This window comes from Phascolarctos cinereus, unplaced genomic scaffold, assembly GCF_003287225.1.
Source record: "Phascolarctos cinereus isolate Bilbo 61053 unplaced genomic scaffold, phaCin_HiC Scaffold_9;HRSCAF=440, whole genome shotgun sequence".
Classification (NCBI taxonomy): domain Eukaryota; kingdom Metazoa; phylum Chordata; class Mammalia; order Diprotodontia; family Phascolarctidae; genus Phascolarctos; species Phascolarctos cinereus.
The window spans coordinates 256697224-256715492 of record NW_027556402.1 but is presented as its reverse complement, the minus strand read 5'-3'; the positions used below and the strand labels follow the sequence as shown (position 1 = coordinate 256715492).

Below are 18269 nucleotides of genomic sequence, written 5' to 3'. Positions count from 1 at the left end.
AGATTTCACCTTGCCTCCTGGCTTATCTGTAACGTTCCACGCGAGAATCAAACAGGGCTCCGTGAAGGACACAATAGTAGAGCCCCACGTGGCCCGGTGATCCCCTGATGGACGCTGAGAAATGGATGTTCCCTGCCAGAGGCCTTTGCTCCATCCCCCCAGAGTCCCGATGGAAGAGGGACTGCCTCCCTGGAGACAGAGGCCTCCTCTAGATCGGACCTGCACAGCCGGGGGCCTGTTCTACAAGCTCCTCTTGGCAGTCTTCACACTGCAGTGAGCTCCTGTGGGGAGCTGAGCTTCCTCAAGGGGACACACAGTAACTATCTAGACAGGAAAAACCAAGTGGATGAAACCTGCCTGTTGTCTGGGCTGACGTGCGCTTGGCTAGGCAGCCCGTACCTTGGCAGATGCTGCAAAGGTCACAGTCAGGCCTAGAACTGACTACGACAGCAGGCTGACTTGCGTTTGGGAAATGGTGCAATGCTTTTAATGAGCCCCGAAGTTCTCACCAAAACAAAACAAAAACCCACCTTTCTTTAAATGCCAGTGTGCTTCCAGTGGGCTGTATGGCGAACTGTCATTAAAAACTCTCCTCTTCCAAAACGTCAAAACTGGGGCAGCTAGGTGGCACAGAGGGTAGAGCTCTGGCCTTGGGGCCAGGAGGACCTGAGTTCAAATCCAACCTCAGACACTTGATGTTTACTAGCTGTGTGACCCTGGGCAAGTCATTTAACCCCGACTGCCTAGACAAAAAAAAGCAAAAACCAAAACATGAAAACTGTAGGCCACCTAAAGAGCCATTAGAGGTGATTGATAGTGTAATGGATAGAGGCCTGGGACTGGAGTAAGGAAGACCCGAGTTCAAATCAATCTCAGACATTTACTAGCTGTGTGACCCTGGGCAAGTCACTTAACCCCTGTTTGCCTCAGTTTCTGCAACTATAAAATGAAGACAATAATAGCTCCTGCCTCCAAGGCATCACCAATGGAATCACATGCCCTTAAAGGATTGGAATAAATACTTATTTTCTGGCCCTTTTGGAAGGATCACTAAGCCAGAGCATGACTTTATTTTTAAAATGTATTGATAACTTTTATTTGGACACAACAGATATTTCCCAATGGACACCTCACTATACTTTTTAACTTAGTGCACTCCCCAAAAAAACAATTGAGTTGGTAACAGAGAAGTCAGGGAGATGGGTCCCCTAACTGGTGACAATTGTCCTGGCCCTGAGTTCTTTGCTTTTCCATGGCTACACTGTTAGCACAGTTGTGGCCCTGTTTTCTTACGTTGGCACCACTTCATTTTTTCACATGATCCTCTAGATTTCTCAGACTTATCATTCCTTCAAGTGCAGGAATTCTCCTTTACACACACAGACCATAATTTGTGCAGCCATACCCTAACTGTTGGACATATATCTTGTTTATCACAAATAATGCTGCCAAAGAATTGGAAATTGAGAGGATGCCCATCCATTGGGGAATGGCTGAGCAAGTTGTGGTATATGAATGTAATGGAATACTATTGTGCTATGAGAAATGATGAACAGGCTGACTTCAGAAAAACCTGGAAAGACTTATATGGTCTGATGCTGAGTGAAGGGAGCAGAACCAAGAGGACTTTGTACACAATAACAGCCACATTATGCAATGACTAAGATTGTTAAACTGAACCCTTCTCAGCATTATGAGGATCTAAGACATCTCCAGAGGCCTCAGGATGGATAATGCTGTCCACATCCAAAGAAAGATCTATGGAAGTCGAATTGCTATCACTTATTTCTACCTTCTGTTGAGTTTTGTTTCATCTTTCTGATGGTTCCTCCTATTGGTTTTAATTTTTACTTACAACTTCACTAATGTGAAAATGTGTAATGGGTATGTAAATGTAAAGCCTATATCCGATTGTGTGTCGTCTTGGGGAGGGTGGGGGGGAGGAAGGCGGAGAAAAATTTTCAACTCAAAAGCATATGGAAGTGATTGTTGATAAATCAAAATAAATTAATAAAATTTTAAAAAACAAACAGACAGACAAATAATACTGCCATCAACACTTTGACATAGCAGGAGCTTTTCCTGCTCTCAGTAACCTCCTTGAAGTATAGTGCCTGTAGTGGGATTTCGAGGTCAAAGGAGATGAGCAATTAAGTAGCTTTTCTGTCATAATTCCAATTATTCCCCCCCAGAGCAGCTGGACCAACTCACAGCTTCATTAACAATAAATCAGGTTGCCTTTCTTCCTCCAACTGCTCCAACAATGACTCTGTCCGTCTTTTAGCATCTTTGCTACCTTAAGGCAGAATTCATTCAAAAGACATTTATTGTCTAAGTGGTGTCTCAGGATTATGATTTGTACTTATTTGGTTATTTGTGATTTTGAAATTTTTTTCAAGTGGTTTTTGATCATTTGTATTTCTTGGTAAACTTTTCTGTTGAGGTTCTTAAACATATATTTTTGTTAGTTCCCTACAGGCTGTACTCATCGAATTTTTGTCAAATATGTAATAGAAAGATTCTCCCAAATCCATATATTTTTCTCTGACTCTAGCTGCATTGATTTTATGTGTGCGAAAACATTTACATTTTGTATATTTGAGATTCTCCATTTTGTCTTCTGTGCTTTGACTGGTTGTGACTTTTTCTCCTACTCATAACTGTGAAAGATTCCACTTTCCATTGTTCTCAGTTTCTTTTTTCATGGAGTGGCTTTTCCTCTCTAGACCATTTTTCCATTTGGGATTTTCTGTGCTATAAAGTATAAGGTGTTTGATTCTACTCCTTTTTGTCCTTGACTGTATTTGGCTGCTCAGCTCAGTCACCAAGGACTTGGCTCCAAAGAGATACGAGTAAAGGAGGCAGAGGGGATAAGGAGGGAATCACCAGGGAGGGCCTGGGGTTTCTGCTAGCTCCTGGCCCTTTGGCTTGAGCCCCCTCGAGTCTCTTGGGCTAGCTTGGGTCTCCAGTGCTGCCCCTCATTCCCGGCTCTCCCCCTTTCGTCTGGTGCTTGCGGGGGGCGGGGGGCGGGCGGGTCTCTAACTGCCTGCTGCCTAGAACGGAGCGCTGCGTGCGAAGGCTGAGTCAGGACCCGGAGCCTCACGCGATCGGAATGCCACCGCCAGGGAGCGGAGATGCCACAGAGTTGAGTTGACTTGGCGGGAGAGGGGAGGTGGAAGTGAGGTGAGTCATGGACAGTTAGTTACTCGTGGATTTCTCCCCATGGGCCACCGTGGTGGTCACAGGGATGGTCATCGGGTGCAGATGCTTCGGCGCCTCCTGCTCCCTTCTGGCTTTGAAGCCCGAGTCTCGTCTTTCAGGAGAGATGGAAAGGTTCCCCTTCCAGACCTGCGTAGCAACTGGCAGGAGTCACCTTTCCCCCAGTACCCTTCCTCCCAGCCCCCGAGGCTCCTCCCTCCACTCCCCGAGCTTAGGCAAGCCCGACTCTCTCCTCCAGCTGCTGGATCCCTCTTGGCCCTCCCCACTACACTCAGGTGCCTCAGTTTCCCCTGGAGTCATTCAACACGTGAGCCCACTAATCCCCCCAGCGGGGACACTGACACTCCACTCTGATTTCTAACAGTCTTATGCCAACTTTTTCCAAGTATTTGAATCCCAGAAAGGACCAGACTGAGGCTCAGGAGAGAAGGAATACAGCCAGTCACCCAGCTAAGTTAGGGGCAGAGCTGAAACTAGAATCCAGGTCTTCTGACTTCTAGGTCAGGGTGGCAGGTGCACTGTGGGTGTGGGATTTGGGGGAAGGCTCAGTTTCCTCATCAGCAGTAACACAAAGATACGGTTATCTGATCTATCTCTGGGCACAGTTTTGTGGGGAGAAGGAAATGAGGTCACTTGTAAAGGAAGGCATTTGTGGGCCCCAGAAGCCTAGGTAAAGGTGTAGCCCCCTCAGCCATTCATTCTACAGACATGATTTATGAGGCTCCTGAGTTCAGAGGGCAGTGTAGATAGTTTAAAAACAAGGCAGCTGGTGGCTCAGTGAATAGAGCTGGGCCTGGAGTCAGAAAGGCCTGAGTTCAGATTTGGCCTCTGGTAGTTATTAGTTGTGTGGCCCTGGACAAGTCACTGAATTTCACTCAGCCTCAGTTTCCCCATCTGTAAAATAAAGATAATAACAGCACTCACCTCACAGAGTTGTGAAGATCAAATAAAGTAATATTTGTAAAGCACTTAGCACATAGTAGGCACTCTCTAAATGCATGTTCCCTTCCTCCCTTTCTCCTTCCCTGGTGATTCCCCTTTATCCCCTCTGCCTCCCCACTTTACTTACCCTTCTCTAGACCTGACTTGCTCCCTAGTCTTATGGGACTAAGAGTCAAAGAGGGGACCCTCAGTTTCCAGTGTTATAGGACAAGTGGATTCCATGCATAGTGCTTGGAACCTTTCCAGTCCTTTTATCCTCTGGCAGTCAGGAAAGGCTTCCCAGAAGAAGAGGCATTTGAGCAGGCGTTTAAAGAATGGCGAAGAGTTCAGCAGGTAAAGGGGGAGGGTACAGAGAAAGGGAACAAAGCAGGCCAAACTCCAGGAACGCATCGGGACAGGTTTAGGGATCACAGAATTGTCCTCATAAGCCAACTGGAGTACAGTGTAAACGAGGGTGATCCCAGATTGGCCTGGAAACGGAGGCAATACGCTACCTGGCAAGACCTTGTATTCCAGGCAAAGGGATTTCTTTTGGGAAGGGAAAGAGGGATGCTTCTATAGGGAAAAAATTGTGGGGAAGAGTCCCCCTCTGTCTCATCCTCCTAATGTCTCCTTCCTCTTTTGTGAAAGGAATCAGAGGCAGAGCAGTCTGGTACCTGCTGTTTCCCATTCCTCCCCATCTCGCTTCCCCCAATCCGTTAAAGACTGTAAAGGCATTGGTTGCTTGTGTCTTAAGCTGGGGGAACGTCTGTCCAGTTCTGTCCACCCCATCACAAACAGCCTCTGAGCTGTCCTGGGACAGTGGGCCCCACCATCCTGGGATGTGCTATAGGAAACAGGAAATGACTGACTTGAGGGAAAACGATTGGCTTTGGATGGGGTTCAAAGCCCCAAAATGGGGAATTTCCCTGGCTGAGGCTCCCTGACTCCAGCGTAGTGCCGGGAGGGAGTGGCGGTAAGGCGCTTCAGCCCCTGGCAACCTGACACATGGGATTGATTCATCCTCGGGGGAAACTCCCTGTTTCATTGATTCCCATCCTTGGGATAGTAAGGGAGTAATTCAAGGTCAGGGGAGGCTTCTCTGAGGGGCCCCCAGACCACCTCCCTTCCTGACCCTTAATTTCCTGCTTTAAGGGGTCAAGAAGCTATCCTGAAAGTCAGATCTGGAGTCCATGGAGGGGAGGTGGGGAGAGGGGACTGATCCTGGCGGGGCATGGGGGGGGTTGGGGAACTAGCGGCAGGGAATGGCCACCTGGTGGAGGTGGGAAGGGGAAGAAGCTCTTCCCTGAGCGAGGTCAGCCCTCCGCCAAGCAGCAGGAGCAGGAGGCGAGAGGGGAGCTCTCCAGCCAAAGAATGCCTCTTTCAGAACTCTGAATCCCTTCCAAACCCAAAATCCTTTTCTTTGGAGTCAGAAGCTTCCTGTCTACCCAGGGGGAGGGGAAAGGCCTGAATGGCCAGCTGTCTGGCTTTCTCCATCTGTGGCAGGGATTGACTTGCCAGCTGGTACCTTGCTGTTCCCCACCCCCTCCACCTTTGTCAGCTTCGATTAGAACTGTGTAGTTCAGAGCAGAGAGGTGTCCTAGGAGTTGGGACTCCTGGGTTTTATTCTTAGTGCCTCTGGGAACCTGGAACACAGTTCTTCTCTTCTCACTGGGGTCTGATGAAGACGCTGTGGTTCTAGGGCAAGGGAGCTAGGACTTGGGCTCAGACTGAGGAGAGCCAGAGGGAAGAGGAGGCAACCTCGAGAAGGTGTGCCTGTGCCTTCTCAAGTCCTCTGTGACTCAGTTTCCCTCAGGCATTTGGAGTTTCTCGACAGTGAGGTGTGGCAGATTTATGGGCCAACCAGATCATCCATTAGTACCTTTCATCCCAGGAGCTCAAAACCTGCTTTCCCAGAGTGAGATTCAGTGACTGGCTGGGAGACAGAATGCTTATGTTTGTATTTGTATATAAACAGAAACCCCCCCCCCCCATTCTTACTTGTCCTCACTCCTAATAGGCACATCAACAAGCAGGCAGACCTCAGCCTAAAGGACTCTTGTTCCTCCCCCTGTCTCCTTTCTTTTTTTTTTTTGTATTTTTTATTAATTTTTTTTAGTTTTCAACATTCACTTTCATAAACTTTTGAGTTTTAAATTTTCTCCTCCTCCCTCCTTGCCTCCCTCCCCAAGATGGCATGCAATCTGATATAGGCTCTACATATACATTCCTGTTAAACTCCTTTCCCATTTTAAGAGTTGGGCTGTAAGTCTTTCCAAACTTTGCTAGTCTTTTAATCCATCAGCCTTTCACTTCTTAACAGGCCATGGCATGGGGGGAGGCGGGGGCGGCAGTGGAAGTGCCTTAAAACCATCTGAATAGACCTAGACTAGGGCTTTGCTGGTAAGTGTTTAACAACTGGGTCTCCTTTAAAAGTTTACGTATGTGTATATGTGTACATGTATATGTATGTATATACATGTGTATATGTATACACACATATGTATGTTTTTATATACATATATAAATAAATAAAATTTATGTGTATGCCTGACATACTTTTAAATCTAACCTGCATTATTACGTTTTCTCCATTATTTTCTCACGCCTCAACAATCAACAGAATGATAAACCAAGTCCTGATTTATAGCGTTTGTCAGTTGCTTACACTGAAAACCGAACCATTTCTCAAGAGCCTGAGACCCCACCATGACGGTAAAGAACCGGAGAGGGCTTGACGTTTGCTTTGGCTTTACCAAAGAATGCATGGAGATGTGACCAGCCGAGAAGCCAGGAGAGAAAGCACCTCTGCCCATTCCTTCTGCTCTCAGGAATCTTAGGATTTAGTCTGGGGCCTAGAAGGAGAAGGCAAGAGACACCTCCGCAAAGGCCTAAGAAAAGTATTCCAAGGCAGCACCTCCCAAGTGAATTGGAGCCTGAAGCAGCCACAGCTCCTGGGGAGCACTCTGGGCTCCTTCCTCTTGACCAGACCCAGTCCATGGCCTCCCTCCCTGCTGCCCTTACAACTGTTGGCCTGATTCTTCTGGAACCACTTCTGCCCTTGGCCCCCTCTGTATTCTGATTCCCATCCAAACCTCAGGGAAATAACAGCAGGCCTGGGCTGTGATGCTGGGGCCGCTGCTCCTGGCTGGGCAAACCACTTCCTCAGGCAGGTCCCTTTCCCTCTCTGGGCTTTTAGTTTTCTCATTTTTAAACAGAAGGGGTGGCACTCAATGATCTCTAAGGTTCCTTTCTGTTTTGACATTCTAAACTGAAGTCTATGCTCCCTCCAGAGAAAGAACTGATAAATAGCAGTATGCATAGTATGATTTTACATCGGTATATGAAAAAATACATATGTATATCTGTGTCAAATGGTGGCCTTGTCTAGTGTGGGGTGGAGAGGCAGGAAGGGAATCAGTTCAGAACTTAAGATGTAGCAAAAAATAATAATAATAATTAAATTAAATAAGAAACAAACAAAATCTACGATCTAAGGTCTTTCTCAGCACTTGACATTCAGAATTAGGGTTGGGGTTCTTTGCCTGGCACACAGTAAGCACTTAATAAATGTTTATTGATTGACTAAGATCCCTCTCAGCTCTGACATTCTCTATTCTCTGTTCTAACATCTCTCAAAAGTCTGACATTCTCTTTTATAAGGTCCCTCCCAGCTCTGACTTTCTTTGTTCAAAGATCCCTTCTAGCTCTGACATTCTGTGTTCCAAATTCTGTGTTCCAAGGTCCCTTCTAGTGTTATATAATTATAATCTACAGTCCTTCCCAACTCTGACATTACATGTTCTAAGACTCCTCCCAACTCTACATTCTATGTTCTAATGTACCTCCCACATCAGATTTTCTATGCTCTGTATTCTAATGAATGTCAGAGCTGGGAGGGCTCTTAGAACATAGAACAGAGAATGTCAAAGCTAGAAGTGTCCTTTGAACATTGAGTGTCGGAGTTATGAGAGACCTTAGAACAGGGAAGTCAGAGCTGGGAATAATACCATTAGAACCTAGAACTGAGAATGTCAGAATTCGGAGGAGCCTTAGAACATAAAATGTCAGAGCTGGGGGAGATCTTAGACCAGAAAATGGTAGAGTTGGGAGGACCCTGTTGTAGAACATAGAATGTTGGAGCTTGGAGGAACCTTAGAACAAAGACTATCACAGCTGAAAGGAGGCTTACAGCAGAGAATGTCAGTGCTAGGAAGGGACTTAGAACATAAAACAGAATGTCAGAATTGGGAGGGAACTTAGAATACAGAATGTCAGTGCTAAGAGGAACCTTAGAACACAGACTATCAGAGCCAGGAGGGACCTTTCAACATAGTATGTTAGAGCTAGAAGGGCCCTTAGAACATGGTGTTAGAGATGGGAGATCTTAGAACAGAGAATGTCAGGGTAGGAGGGCCCTTAGAACGCTGACTAGGGTGTGGCAGAGCTGGGAGAACCATTTGAAACCATTCAGTCCAAGCCCTTTGTTTTACAGATGGGGAGAGATACCCTTTGTTACAATTCCCAAGGTGACATCAAGTCAAGGACAGAACTGGGGCTAGAACCCAGGGTTCCTGATTGTTCATCCCTTTTTCTTTCTCCTGCAACATCCTGCCTCTGCGGGGGTGGACCTGGGTGTACATTTCTAGGGCTGTGAAGTGGAATTGGGTCCGGTTCAGTAGAAATGAGCGAGCCAAGTATGTGTCAGCAGTTGTATGTTGAAGCACGTCCACGTGTGTCAGCATCTGAGTGTGCATCTGCTTCTGTCCTTCTGCCCTGAAATGTAGTGCCCATCAAGAGCCGACCTCTGCTGGGGTTCATGCTAATATGCGCAGGTATGCACCTATGTCATTCGGGGCCCTTCTACTGAGATAAGTCTCCCCTGGGGATGCTGTGTGCAGAGACCCTGTTCAGCGAGTCCAGAGCCAGCGCTCCACATAGATCTGAAGGCAATCCTGTAGGGCATGTTGTTCAGTTCTATCTGACCCCATTTAGGGTTTTCTGGAGTGGTTTGCCATTGCTTTCTCCAGCTCATTTTACAGATGAGGAAAGTGAGGCAAATGCTCAGGGTCACACAGCTGGTAAGTGTCTGAGGTCGCATTTGAATTCAGGTCTTCCTGACTCTAGGCCCGGGGCTCCATCCACGGAGCCACGTAGCTGCCCAATCCTGTAGGGAGGGGGGTTGGGGGAAGGGACTTCTTAGACTATGCAGGCAACATGGCATAATAAACAGAGAACACTGGATTTAGAGACCGAGACCCTGGGTTCAAGTCCCAACCCTGCTATTTATTACCTGTGTGACCTTGGCCAAGTCACTCCCCATTAGACCTCCTTGAGGGACTGTTTTTGCTTTTCTTTAGCTCAGCACTTAGCACATACTAGGGCCTTAATAAATACTTGTAGACTTGACTACCCTTGGGTCTCAGTTTCCTCCTCTGTGAAATGAGGGGATTGAACAAGATAGTCTGTAAGGCCCCTTTCATCTTTAAATCTAGAAAACAATTTAAAGAGGTAGTGAAGGCCCCCTGGTGAGGAAAAGGGGGTCCTAAAGACTGAGAAGCTTTCAGATCTGTTTCTTATTCTATGCAGGCAGAAAGATGGAGTGGAGGACCTCATTGCTCCCTTCCCCTTTCCCTTTGAGAATTGGAAATTACTTGAGTCTGACTCCTTTGCGTTCTATTTTTTTCAAGCATGGACAGGCAGCTCACTAGCTTCCACTTGGTTCAGGGCCAACCAGTTCCCATTTTGATGGTGCTCTAAAGATTTTCAAAGTTCTTCCTAACCTGGCCCCCTCTGACCTTCCCAGTCTCCTGGCCCCTTCACTCCTGGACACATCCTCTTTGATCCAGTGACCCTGGCCTCCTGGCTGTTCCGTGGGCAAGACCCTCATTCTCTCTGGCTGCTCCCTCCTCCAAGGCCCGAGCTGCTCTTCCTCTACTCTGACTGCTGCCCTCCCCGGCTTCTTTTAAATCCCATTTAAAATCCTACCTTGCAGAGGAAGCCCTGCCTCACCCCTCTTAAGTCCAGTGCTTTTGCTCTTTTAATGACTTCCTGGTTATCTTGTACCTAGCGCTGTTTCCAGTGTCTGTTTGTGCATTGTCTTCACCTTTAGACTGGGAGCTCAGAGAGGGCTGGGCCTATCTTTTGCCTCTTTTTGTATTCCCAGCACTTAGCAAGTAGTATTTGTATAGTAAAAGTGTGTTGAATGAATGAGCAATTCTCCCACAACCACCCTGTGAGTTAGGCAGTATTATTAACCCCTTTTCACAGAGGTGGAAACTGAGATTTAAAAAAGTGAATTGACTGGCCCAACGACACACAACTAGTATCAGAGCTGATGTTGGAACCCACGTCGCCTAATCCGCCTTTTGTGAGCTGTTCCCCAAATTCCATGCTTCATTTCCCCACTGCTTTTGCATAAGACCCCCCCCCCCCAGTTCCTGGAACATTTCTTATCATCTCTGCCTCTCCGAAGCGTTCTTCCTTCTAGGCTCAGAGCAGGTGACCTCCTCTGGGGAGCCCTGGTCCCCACTTCTTCCCCTTCAGTGCTTTCTTCAAATCACCTTGTCTTCCCTGGTATATGCAATATCCCTCTCCCCCTCCTCCAAAAAGAATGTAAGCTCCCTGAAGGCAGGGCCCTGGAATCGTTCCTTCCGCACTGTCCGCTCTCCCACCCAAATCAATCATGAACCCTGAAGAGTTGCGATCGTACCGAACAGTGGGCTATTGCCCCCCGAGTACTTTCTTTCTACTTATCCGGGTGGCGATAAGTACTCAGTAGAACGTAAGCTCCCTGAGGGCAAGGGCTGCTTTATATTGGTCTCTGTAGCCCCAGCGCCTGGCGCAGAATTGGTGCTAAATAACAAGGATTGAGAAATTGAATTCCTTCTCCTTGCCCTCGCAGCGCGAGGCTGCGGATACGCGGGTCTGACTGCTCCCTCTTGGCCTGGCCCCGCATCCCTCTGGGCGCTCAGTGCCTGGGAGAAAGGAGGAGGAGTCCAGGTTCCCTAAAACCTGAGGCGGCAATGTCTGGCGTCGGGGGAATCCTTTACTAAGCCTAGGCGTGGCGTAGGAAGTTGCCCCATATATGGGCATCTACGTCATCAGTTCTTCGACCGTACCAATCTGTTTGGCTCCCAGGGGGGCACGCACGTACTGTTGGCTCCGAGGAGCATGGGCCTGCGTCTTTTTTTTTTTCTGAAAAGAAGAGGATAGATTTAGGTAAGCGACAAGACGAAATATAAAAAGGCAGAGTTCAGAAAAGATTTTCATTTTTGGACGTTAAAGTCGAGAAGGTGTATAGCGATCGTCCCCCCAGACAAAAATGGTTCATTCCACAAAAATGTTCATTCATAAAAAAGCAAAGGAGGCGACCGAGCAGCAAGTGAGTCAGATGTGAGTAGGGACGCGGGGAGTCCGGGAAACCTGGGACCCACTCAATACTAGCGAAGACATGTTCCGAGATTTTGGGGAAGCTGGGCCCAGTTCCGGGGGCGGCTCGTACGGCGCTCCTCAGCAGCCACCCACCACCTCGGGCCAGCAGGTGAGGAGGACAAGAGAGCCAGGATGGTGCACTTGGGGCCCGGAGCGACTCGGGACGGGCTGGGAGGCTGGCAGGTCTGCTGGGAGGATACTTATTCCTCAGCTGCGAGACCCGGCCGGGGATGGAGAGGCCCAGGGCCTGGCCTCGGCTCTCCAGTCGAAGATCTCTGTGTCGGGGGAATGGGACTCATGGAGGCAGCTCGGTTTAGGGCGCCCGCGCGGGCAACTAGCCAGGTCCTGCTACCTCCCCGGGACTCCCAAGGCCCAGTGTTCCCCCTCTCGAAGCCTCTTGCCCGTACCCTGATCTACCCTCTAGCCCTGGGCTCTGCTCCCTTTTCTGTTCCTCCTCCTCCTCCTCCCCCACTCCCCCACTCCCCTTTCTGCCAGCCCGCTATTCCCCTGTCTCCGCACGTCAGTTATCCGGGCCGAAGCGGGCCCTGGCCTGCACTCACCCTGACCTGGAGCAGGGATATGGGGAGTCAGATTCTTGGATGTCTGATTAATTTCGGGACTTTCAGCTTCATGTTCCCTCCCAAAGGATAAGGCTGAGAAGGAGAAATTCATCCCTCTCTGGACTTCTAGGGTCCCCGGCATTGAGCTGGCGAGGGGGCGTAGCCATGGGATCCTGGCCGGACACTTCCCCCACCAGCCATTGAGTGTGGGACTCCGGAGCAGGGGTGGTGGGTGCGAGAGCCAGTGCTCTGTCCCCCAGGACCCAGGGGACTCTGGGCAGGTGCCCATTTCCTGCCGAACCAGGGCCAGGCGAGCACGTGTCCCGCGTGGGGAGCTAGCCGGCCGAGGGCCCGAAGCGCCGAGTCACAGGCAGCTGAGTCACCGGGGATGGGAGGGGGGGCGTGTGGGGGCGCCCCTCCCTTCCTGGCCCCCAGAGGCGCTCCTGTCCGCGATGCCGCCGCCTTTGGGTGCCCAGGGAGGAGGAAGCCGCTGACTCCAGAGTCCCTCAGGGGACGGAACTGGGGTCACCGAGGCCGCCCCAGCCCGGAGGAGGCTGAGCCTGAACAGGCCTGGGCACGACAGCACGGCTTCCCGGACGGGGTCCCGGCCTCTCCTGACCCACAGCTCGGGGCTCTTCCTATCCTCGCCCTCCCTGGCCTCTTCCACGCCCACCCCACTCACTACTAGCGTCTTCCATTCCCGAAACCCAGGCTTCGGGCCCCGAGGTCATTCCTGAGCCCCCATCTCCCTGCAGCCGCCTGCTCCCAGTCCCTGAGATCCCTCCATCAGCCCCCTAGCCTGGTACTGGAGTTGGGGAGGGGGCGGTTCAGTACTTCTCTAGCTGAGGCTGTCCCTGCCTGAAGCCAGCTGCAGACCCTTCCTCCATCTTCCCTTGGTGCTGGAGTTCTGTGGGACCGCAGCGTTGCCTCAGGTTGGCCCAAGCAGCCCCCCTCCCTGGAGCCAGCCACTTTACTGGTGCCTTCCTGAGCTGAGGTATGCCCTAACTGCCCCCTTCTTTTTTGTTTCTCTTCCCCTAGAAGTTCCATTTCGTCCCCACCCTCAACACGGTCAGCAGCAGCCAGGAATTTCAGTGGATGACGCAGCCCCGGTACTTGGGACCCGGTGGCAACTACCCCAGGCCTCTCCCTTATCAGCCGTATGGCCTCCAGGGCCGACCTGGGGTCATTCGTGCTGTGGGGCCTCCACCTGGGGTTCGGCGGAGGCACAGCGAACAGGTGAAAGCCCCTTCTACCCAGATGGAGGGAGGCCCCCACCTTGGGACCCAGAGGGAGGTTTCTGGCTCCCCAAAGTCAGCTGCTTGGAGCCCTAGGGTACACACAGGCAGAGACTTGTTTGCTGCCTGGGGTCCCTCTTACTCCTAGGAATGAGAGAGACCAAGGATTTTAGATCGTTGGTCCCATAACAGCTCTCTGACACTGGGCTCTCAACTTCTGCAGAATGGGACCAATCATTCCACCACAGCTCTCACTGACTTGTGTTAAAGCAGGTCCTACAGAAATGTGAATTAGGGCCCTCAGTTTCCTCCTCTGAAAAGTTAGGGGTTGCACTCTGGGGACCCTTCCCCCCTAAATCCTATGATCTTTGCTGCCTTTTCATGAGTTCCTAAGCCTAGAGCTGAAGCCTAGCCTCCAACAAGTCCAATCCCTTCCTTTTACAGTGAAGGAAACAGAGGCACCTGGAAAATAAGGGACCTGGGCACTGGGTCTGCTCCCTGAAATCAGCTGCCTTTTCTACCCTCTCTGGGCCTTGGTTTCCTCTTTTCTAAAGTGAGGCATTTGGACTACAGGAACTCCAAGTTCTCTTCCACTTCTGAATCCTAAGGCGCAGGACACACCACCATAGCCCTGGTCTCTGCTCCCAAGCAAAGACCTGCACCAGCTCCTTAAGGGCAGAGGCTGTCTTTGGATGCCCAGGGCCTGGCACAGTGACCAGCATGTGGGATGTACTTAATAAATGCATGTGGGTTGCTTGATGCCCATAGACTGAGAGTCCTTTATTTTGGGGAAGAGTGAGGACCCCTCCCCTTCAGTTAGTCCCTTTGGAAGATCGTATCGTAGTGCGGCATTCATGGGGGCATTTAAAATCATAAAGAGGTTCAAATTCCACTTCTGACTTGTTCAATGTGTGACACAGGGCAAGTCATTTAGTCTTTCTGAGCTTCAAATGGGGGGTTGGACTGTCATGGGATCTGGGAGATGGAAGGGACCTCCTTGTCCTTCTGGTCCAGCCCTTAGAAACAAGAATCCTGCCTCTAAGCTCCCTGATAAGTGACCAGTCAGCCCTCAGGGAAGCCCAGCCTACTTCAGGACAGGTCTAACAGTCTAACAGGTAGGAAAGGAAGATGAAATTGGCTCCACAACTTAGCCCCACTGCTCCTGGTTCTGCCCTTTGGGGGCAAACAGAACCAATCTAATCCTTCTTCAAACACTCAAGCGTTTGGCAGTGACCTTGGCCAACCTGAGTCTTTTCTTTTTCTGGCCAGATATATTCAGTTCCTTCACCCGGTCCTCAGATGACATGGATTCAAGGCCCTTCACTATCCTGGTTGTCTTCCCAGGACACTCCCCTGTCAGTCAATGTCCTTTGGAAACAATAATGTCCAGAACTGAGCATGTGACTCTGGCCTCTATAGCCTCTAAGGTCCCTTTCAGCTCAAATTTAGTGATTCCATGATCCTCTGATTCTGGGCTGCTCTTCCCAGCGTATAAGGAATGGATGGGTTCCTCCTCCTTCCCCTTCCCAGCTGCAGGGCAGCACCTCCCACTCATCATAGTTTTCATCTTTGTTCCTCTCCTCTAACCCCTTGCAGATAAGTCCCGAGGAGGAGGAGAGGAGGAGGGTCAGGCGGGAGAGAAACAAGTTGGCAGCCGCCAAATGCCGGAACAGGAGGAAGGAGCTGACTGACTTCCTGCAGGCAGTAAGTGAAAGGACGAGATCCCATAAGGCCGTAGGGCAAAGACTCTCAGAGCCTGGGGGTGTGTGAGAAGGGTTGGGGGGGTCCTGCTTTCTCTATTGGCTTCTGGGTACTTAGGAGTCTGAAGGCCTGAATGCAGGTACTGACAGTGTCCCCAGACTCTCCCCATCTGAGTCTCAGTTTCCCATTGGCAAAGTGGGAGAGATAAAGTTTGTATTACCTACCTTGAAAGTTTGGATTGTGGCGATAAAAAGTATTTTGAAAACCTTTGAAGCACTGAAGAAGCTATTATTGTTTGTTCAGACCTGGGGAGAGTTAATAATAGTGAAGGCTCCAGAACCATCAGTGGCTCCCTATTGCCCTCTAAGTAAAAGTCAGATCCTTATCTGGCATTCAAGGCCTTCTACCCTAACTTATCAACCTAATTTTACCCTATTTGCCTCTTACTCTATTCTCTAGGCAAGCAAAACTACCTATTTCCCCTTGTCCATGCCTCACTTCTTAGCGTTTGCTTAGGCTGGTCTCCTTGCTTGAAATTCTCTCCAAGCCCTTTGAATTCCTACCTTTCCTGTAAAGCCCAAATCAAAATACCACCTCCTGCAGGAAGCCTTTTTTGATAATACAGAACAAAAACAATTGTCCTCAACTTGTATTTGTACAATGCTTGAAGGTTTTCAAAACACCTTAAAAGTATTAGAGATAGGTGTTATTATCCCCATTTTAAAGATGAGGAAACTGAGGCAGTCAATGGTTAAGTGACTTGCCCAGGGTCACACAGCTAAATATCTGAGGCTGGATTTGAACTCAGGACTTCTTGACTCCAGGTCCAGGGCTCTGTCTACTTTGCCACCTGCCTCCCCTGTCCCCGTCCCCGCAGCCGCTTCCCCTTCTGATCTCCAAGGACATTGTTTTGCACTCATACACTATTAAATGACATCTGCGTTTGTGTCTTATTCTCCTCGCGCTCCCTGGGGGCGGGAGACCGTGTACCCTCCAAACTCTGTCTCTCCCAGTACTTCATGTTTATTACTCTTTTGTTGTTGTTTTGGTGAGGCAGTTGAGGGGTAAGAGACTTGCCCAAGGTCACACAGCTAGTAAGTGTCAAGTGCCTGAGGCCAGATTTTGAACTCAGGTCCTCCTGACTCCAGGGCCAATGTTTTATCCACTGTGCCACCTAGCTGCCCCAACTTAATGTTTATTGAATGGAGTAAAGGCAGTCAGGGAGTCTTGATACCAATTGAAGTTCCAACTTCACTTAGCAGCTGGGTGGTCTGAGGCAAATCACTTAATCTGAGCCTCAGTTTCCTCCTCTGTAAAACGGCCGAGTTGGCCTAAAAGATCCCTAACTCCTGTGATCCCATGAACCTCACCCTTCAGAACCTGATGGGCATTGTAGTCTGGACTGATCCAGAACCTGGGGGCTTTGGTGAGACTCACAGTCTCCAAGAGGAGAAGGCTAAAGCGGGGAGGGGTGGGGTGGGTGCTGCCCTGCTTCTGATGACTCCCATTTCAACCTCCTACCTCTCCTCACAGGAGACAGACAAACTGGAAGGAGAGAAATCAGAGCTACAGAAAGAGATCGAAGATCTGCAAAAGCAGAAAGAGCGGCTGCAGCTGGTTCTGGAGGCTCACCGCCCTGTGTGCAAGGTCCCCAATGAGTTGGAGGAAGAGGCTGAGCCAGCAGAGGGGGCCTCAGGCAGTGCCACTGCTCCTGTCCGGCGCCGGCCCCAAATCTCCCTCTCCCCTGGTCCTGTTCTGGAGCCAGAGGCCCTGCACACGCCCACTCTCATGACCACGCCCTCTCTGACCCCCTTTACTCCCAGCCTGGTCTTCACCTACCCGGGGACCCCAGAGCCCTGTTCGTCTGCCCATCGTCGCAGCAGCAGCAGCAGTGGGGACCCTGGCTCTGATCCCCTGGGCTCTCCCACACTTCTGGCCCTCTGAGCCTCCAAGAGCTCCAGTCACCTTTACCCTGGTCCAGCCAACCCAGGCCACCCCCCTTCTCGTTTGGCCCCCATCTCCACCTTGGGCATCCTTTGTCCTAGCACGTCCTGAGCATCTTGGGGACCATGGAGTCTCTCCAGCCACCTCCCTGGGCTCAGACTGAGACTGATCCTATTCAAGGCAAGGAACATCGAAGTGCCTTCTATGTGCAGGAGCTCTTGGGACTCTTCCCCTCCCCTAACACACAGCTCAGAGCTCCAGGGCCAAGTTGCCTGCATCCCTGTCCTCTAGGGCTTATTGCTAATCTTCCTACAAGACCCTACCCCCATTCTGAGCTATCACTGCCTCCTAGCCCCTTGGCTCTCCATGGGACCAACTTCCATCCCTGTAGCTTCAGGTGTCCAAGAGAACACTAAACACAAAATCCCTTCCCGGCAGCATAGGTGATGCGGAGCCCCCCCCGCCACCCCCCCGCCTTGCTCTGGTGCCCTTCTCACTGGGCAGGCCCTACGTCTGGAAGAGCTCCCACGCCTTCTCGATGTGCTGGAGTGGCCCTAGGCCCTCGAAGCTCAGAGAGGCTCCCCCCAAGCCCCACGTGGAACCTGCTCCTTTTCCTGAGAGGCTGCTATTTATTTTCCTAAAGAGACTATTTTTGTATAAATTGGCCAAATGGAATAAAAGGACTGAAGGTTGGCTTTGGGTGGTGTCTCCCTGGGACCCAGGAATCTGAGCACATAGAATCATAGTTTATCCAGACACAGAAAGATCTTAGAACACAATGCCGGTGTCCTTACAACATAGAACAAAGGATGTCAGAGCAGGGGTGACCTTGGAACACAGAACACACAATGTCAGAGTTGGAATGGATTTGAGGCATTATCCAACCTAACTTTATCTTACAAATGGAGAAACTGAGGCCAAGAGAGGCCTCTGTCCCAGATCAGGTGGCTAGTTTGTGGCTAGACCAGGGGTAGGGCTCAAGCCTCTTGGTTTCTCAATTAGTACTTCCAAAGATTCCAGGGAGCTTGGGAATGGGGGGGTTGCCTTTCCCACAGGGATAGTTTCGACATTAGCCAGGAAGAGGAGCAGTGCCCCACAATCACTATTTCCCTGCAATCCCAATGGCCTACCAGCCAAGCCCCAAGGTATCCTGCTCCTTGGTCAGCTCTGAAGTCCCAGGGGTGGGGGGTTCACCTCAGGCTCCTCTTTATCTGGACCTTAAACCCCACCACCTGCTTCCTGCCCCATTGTCTCC

General features: G+C 50.2%; 1 protein-coding gene across 1 annotated transcript; it reads left to right on the top strand.

Annotated features, from left to right (window-relative positions):
• The first annotated feature begins 11526 nt into the window (after positions 1 to 11526).
• Positions 11527 to 17484, top strand: FOSL1 (FOS like 1, AP-1 transcription factor subunit). The gene is made up of 4 exons (XM_020968144.2): positions 11527 to 11683; positions 13173 to 13370; positions 14966 to 15073; positions 16604 to 17484. Exons 1-4 carry the CDS (start codon positions 11594 to 11596, stop codon positions 17012 to 17014), a joined length of 807 nt encoding a protein of 268 aa, XP_020823803.1. The 5' UTR covers positions 11527 to 11593; the 3' UTR covers positions 17015 to 17484.
• The last annotated feature ends 785 nt before the right edge of the window (positions 17485 to 18269 follow it).

What these genes read in the sequence shown, in the direction of transcription:
- FOSL1 (XM_020968144.2), top strand. Translation starts at nt 11,594, where the DNA reads ATGTTCCGAGATTTTGGGGAAGCTGGGCCCAGTTCCGGGGGCGGCTCG. An exon ending in CCACCACCTCGGGCCAGCAG is followed by an intron (nt 11,684 to 13,172) that starts GTGAGGAGGACA and finishes CTCTTCCCCTAG; the next exon opens with AAGTTCCATTTCGTCCCCAC. An exon ending in GGCGGAGGCACAGCGAACAG is followed by an intron (nt 13,371 to 14,965) that starts GTGAAAGCCCCT and finishes AACCCCTTGCAG; the next exon opens with ATAAGTCCCGAGGAGGAGGA.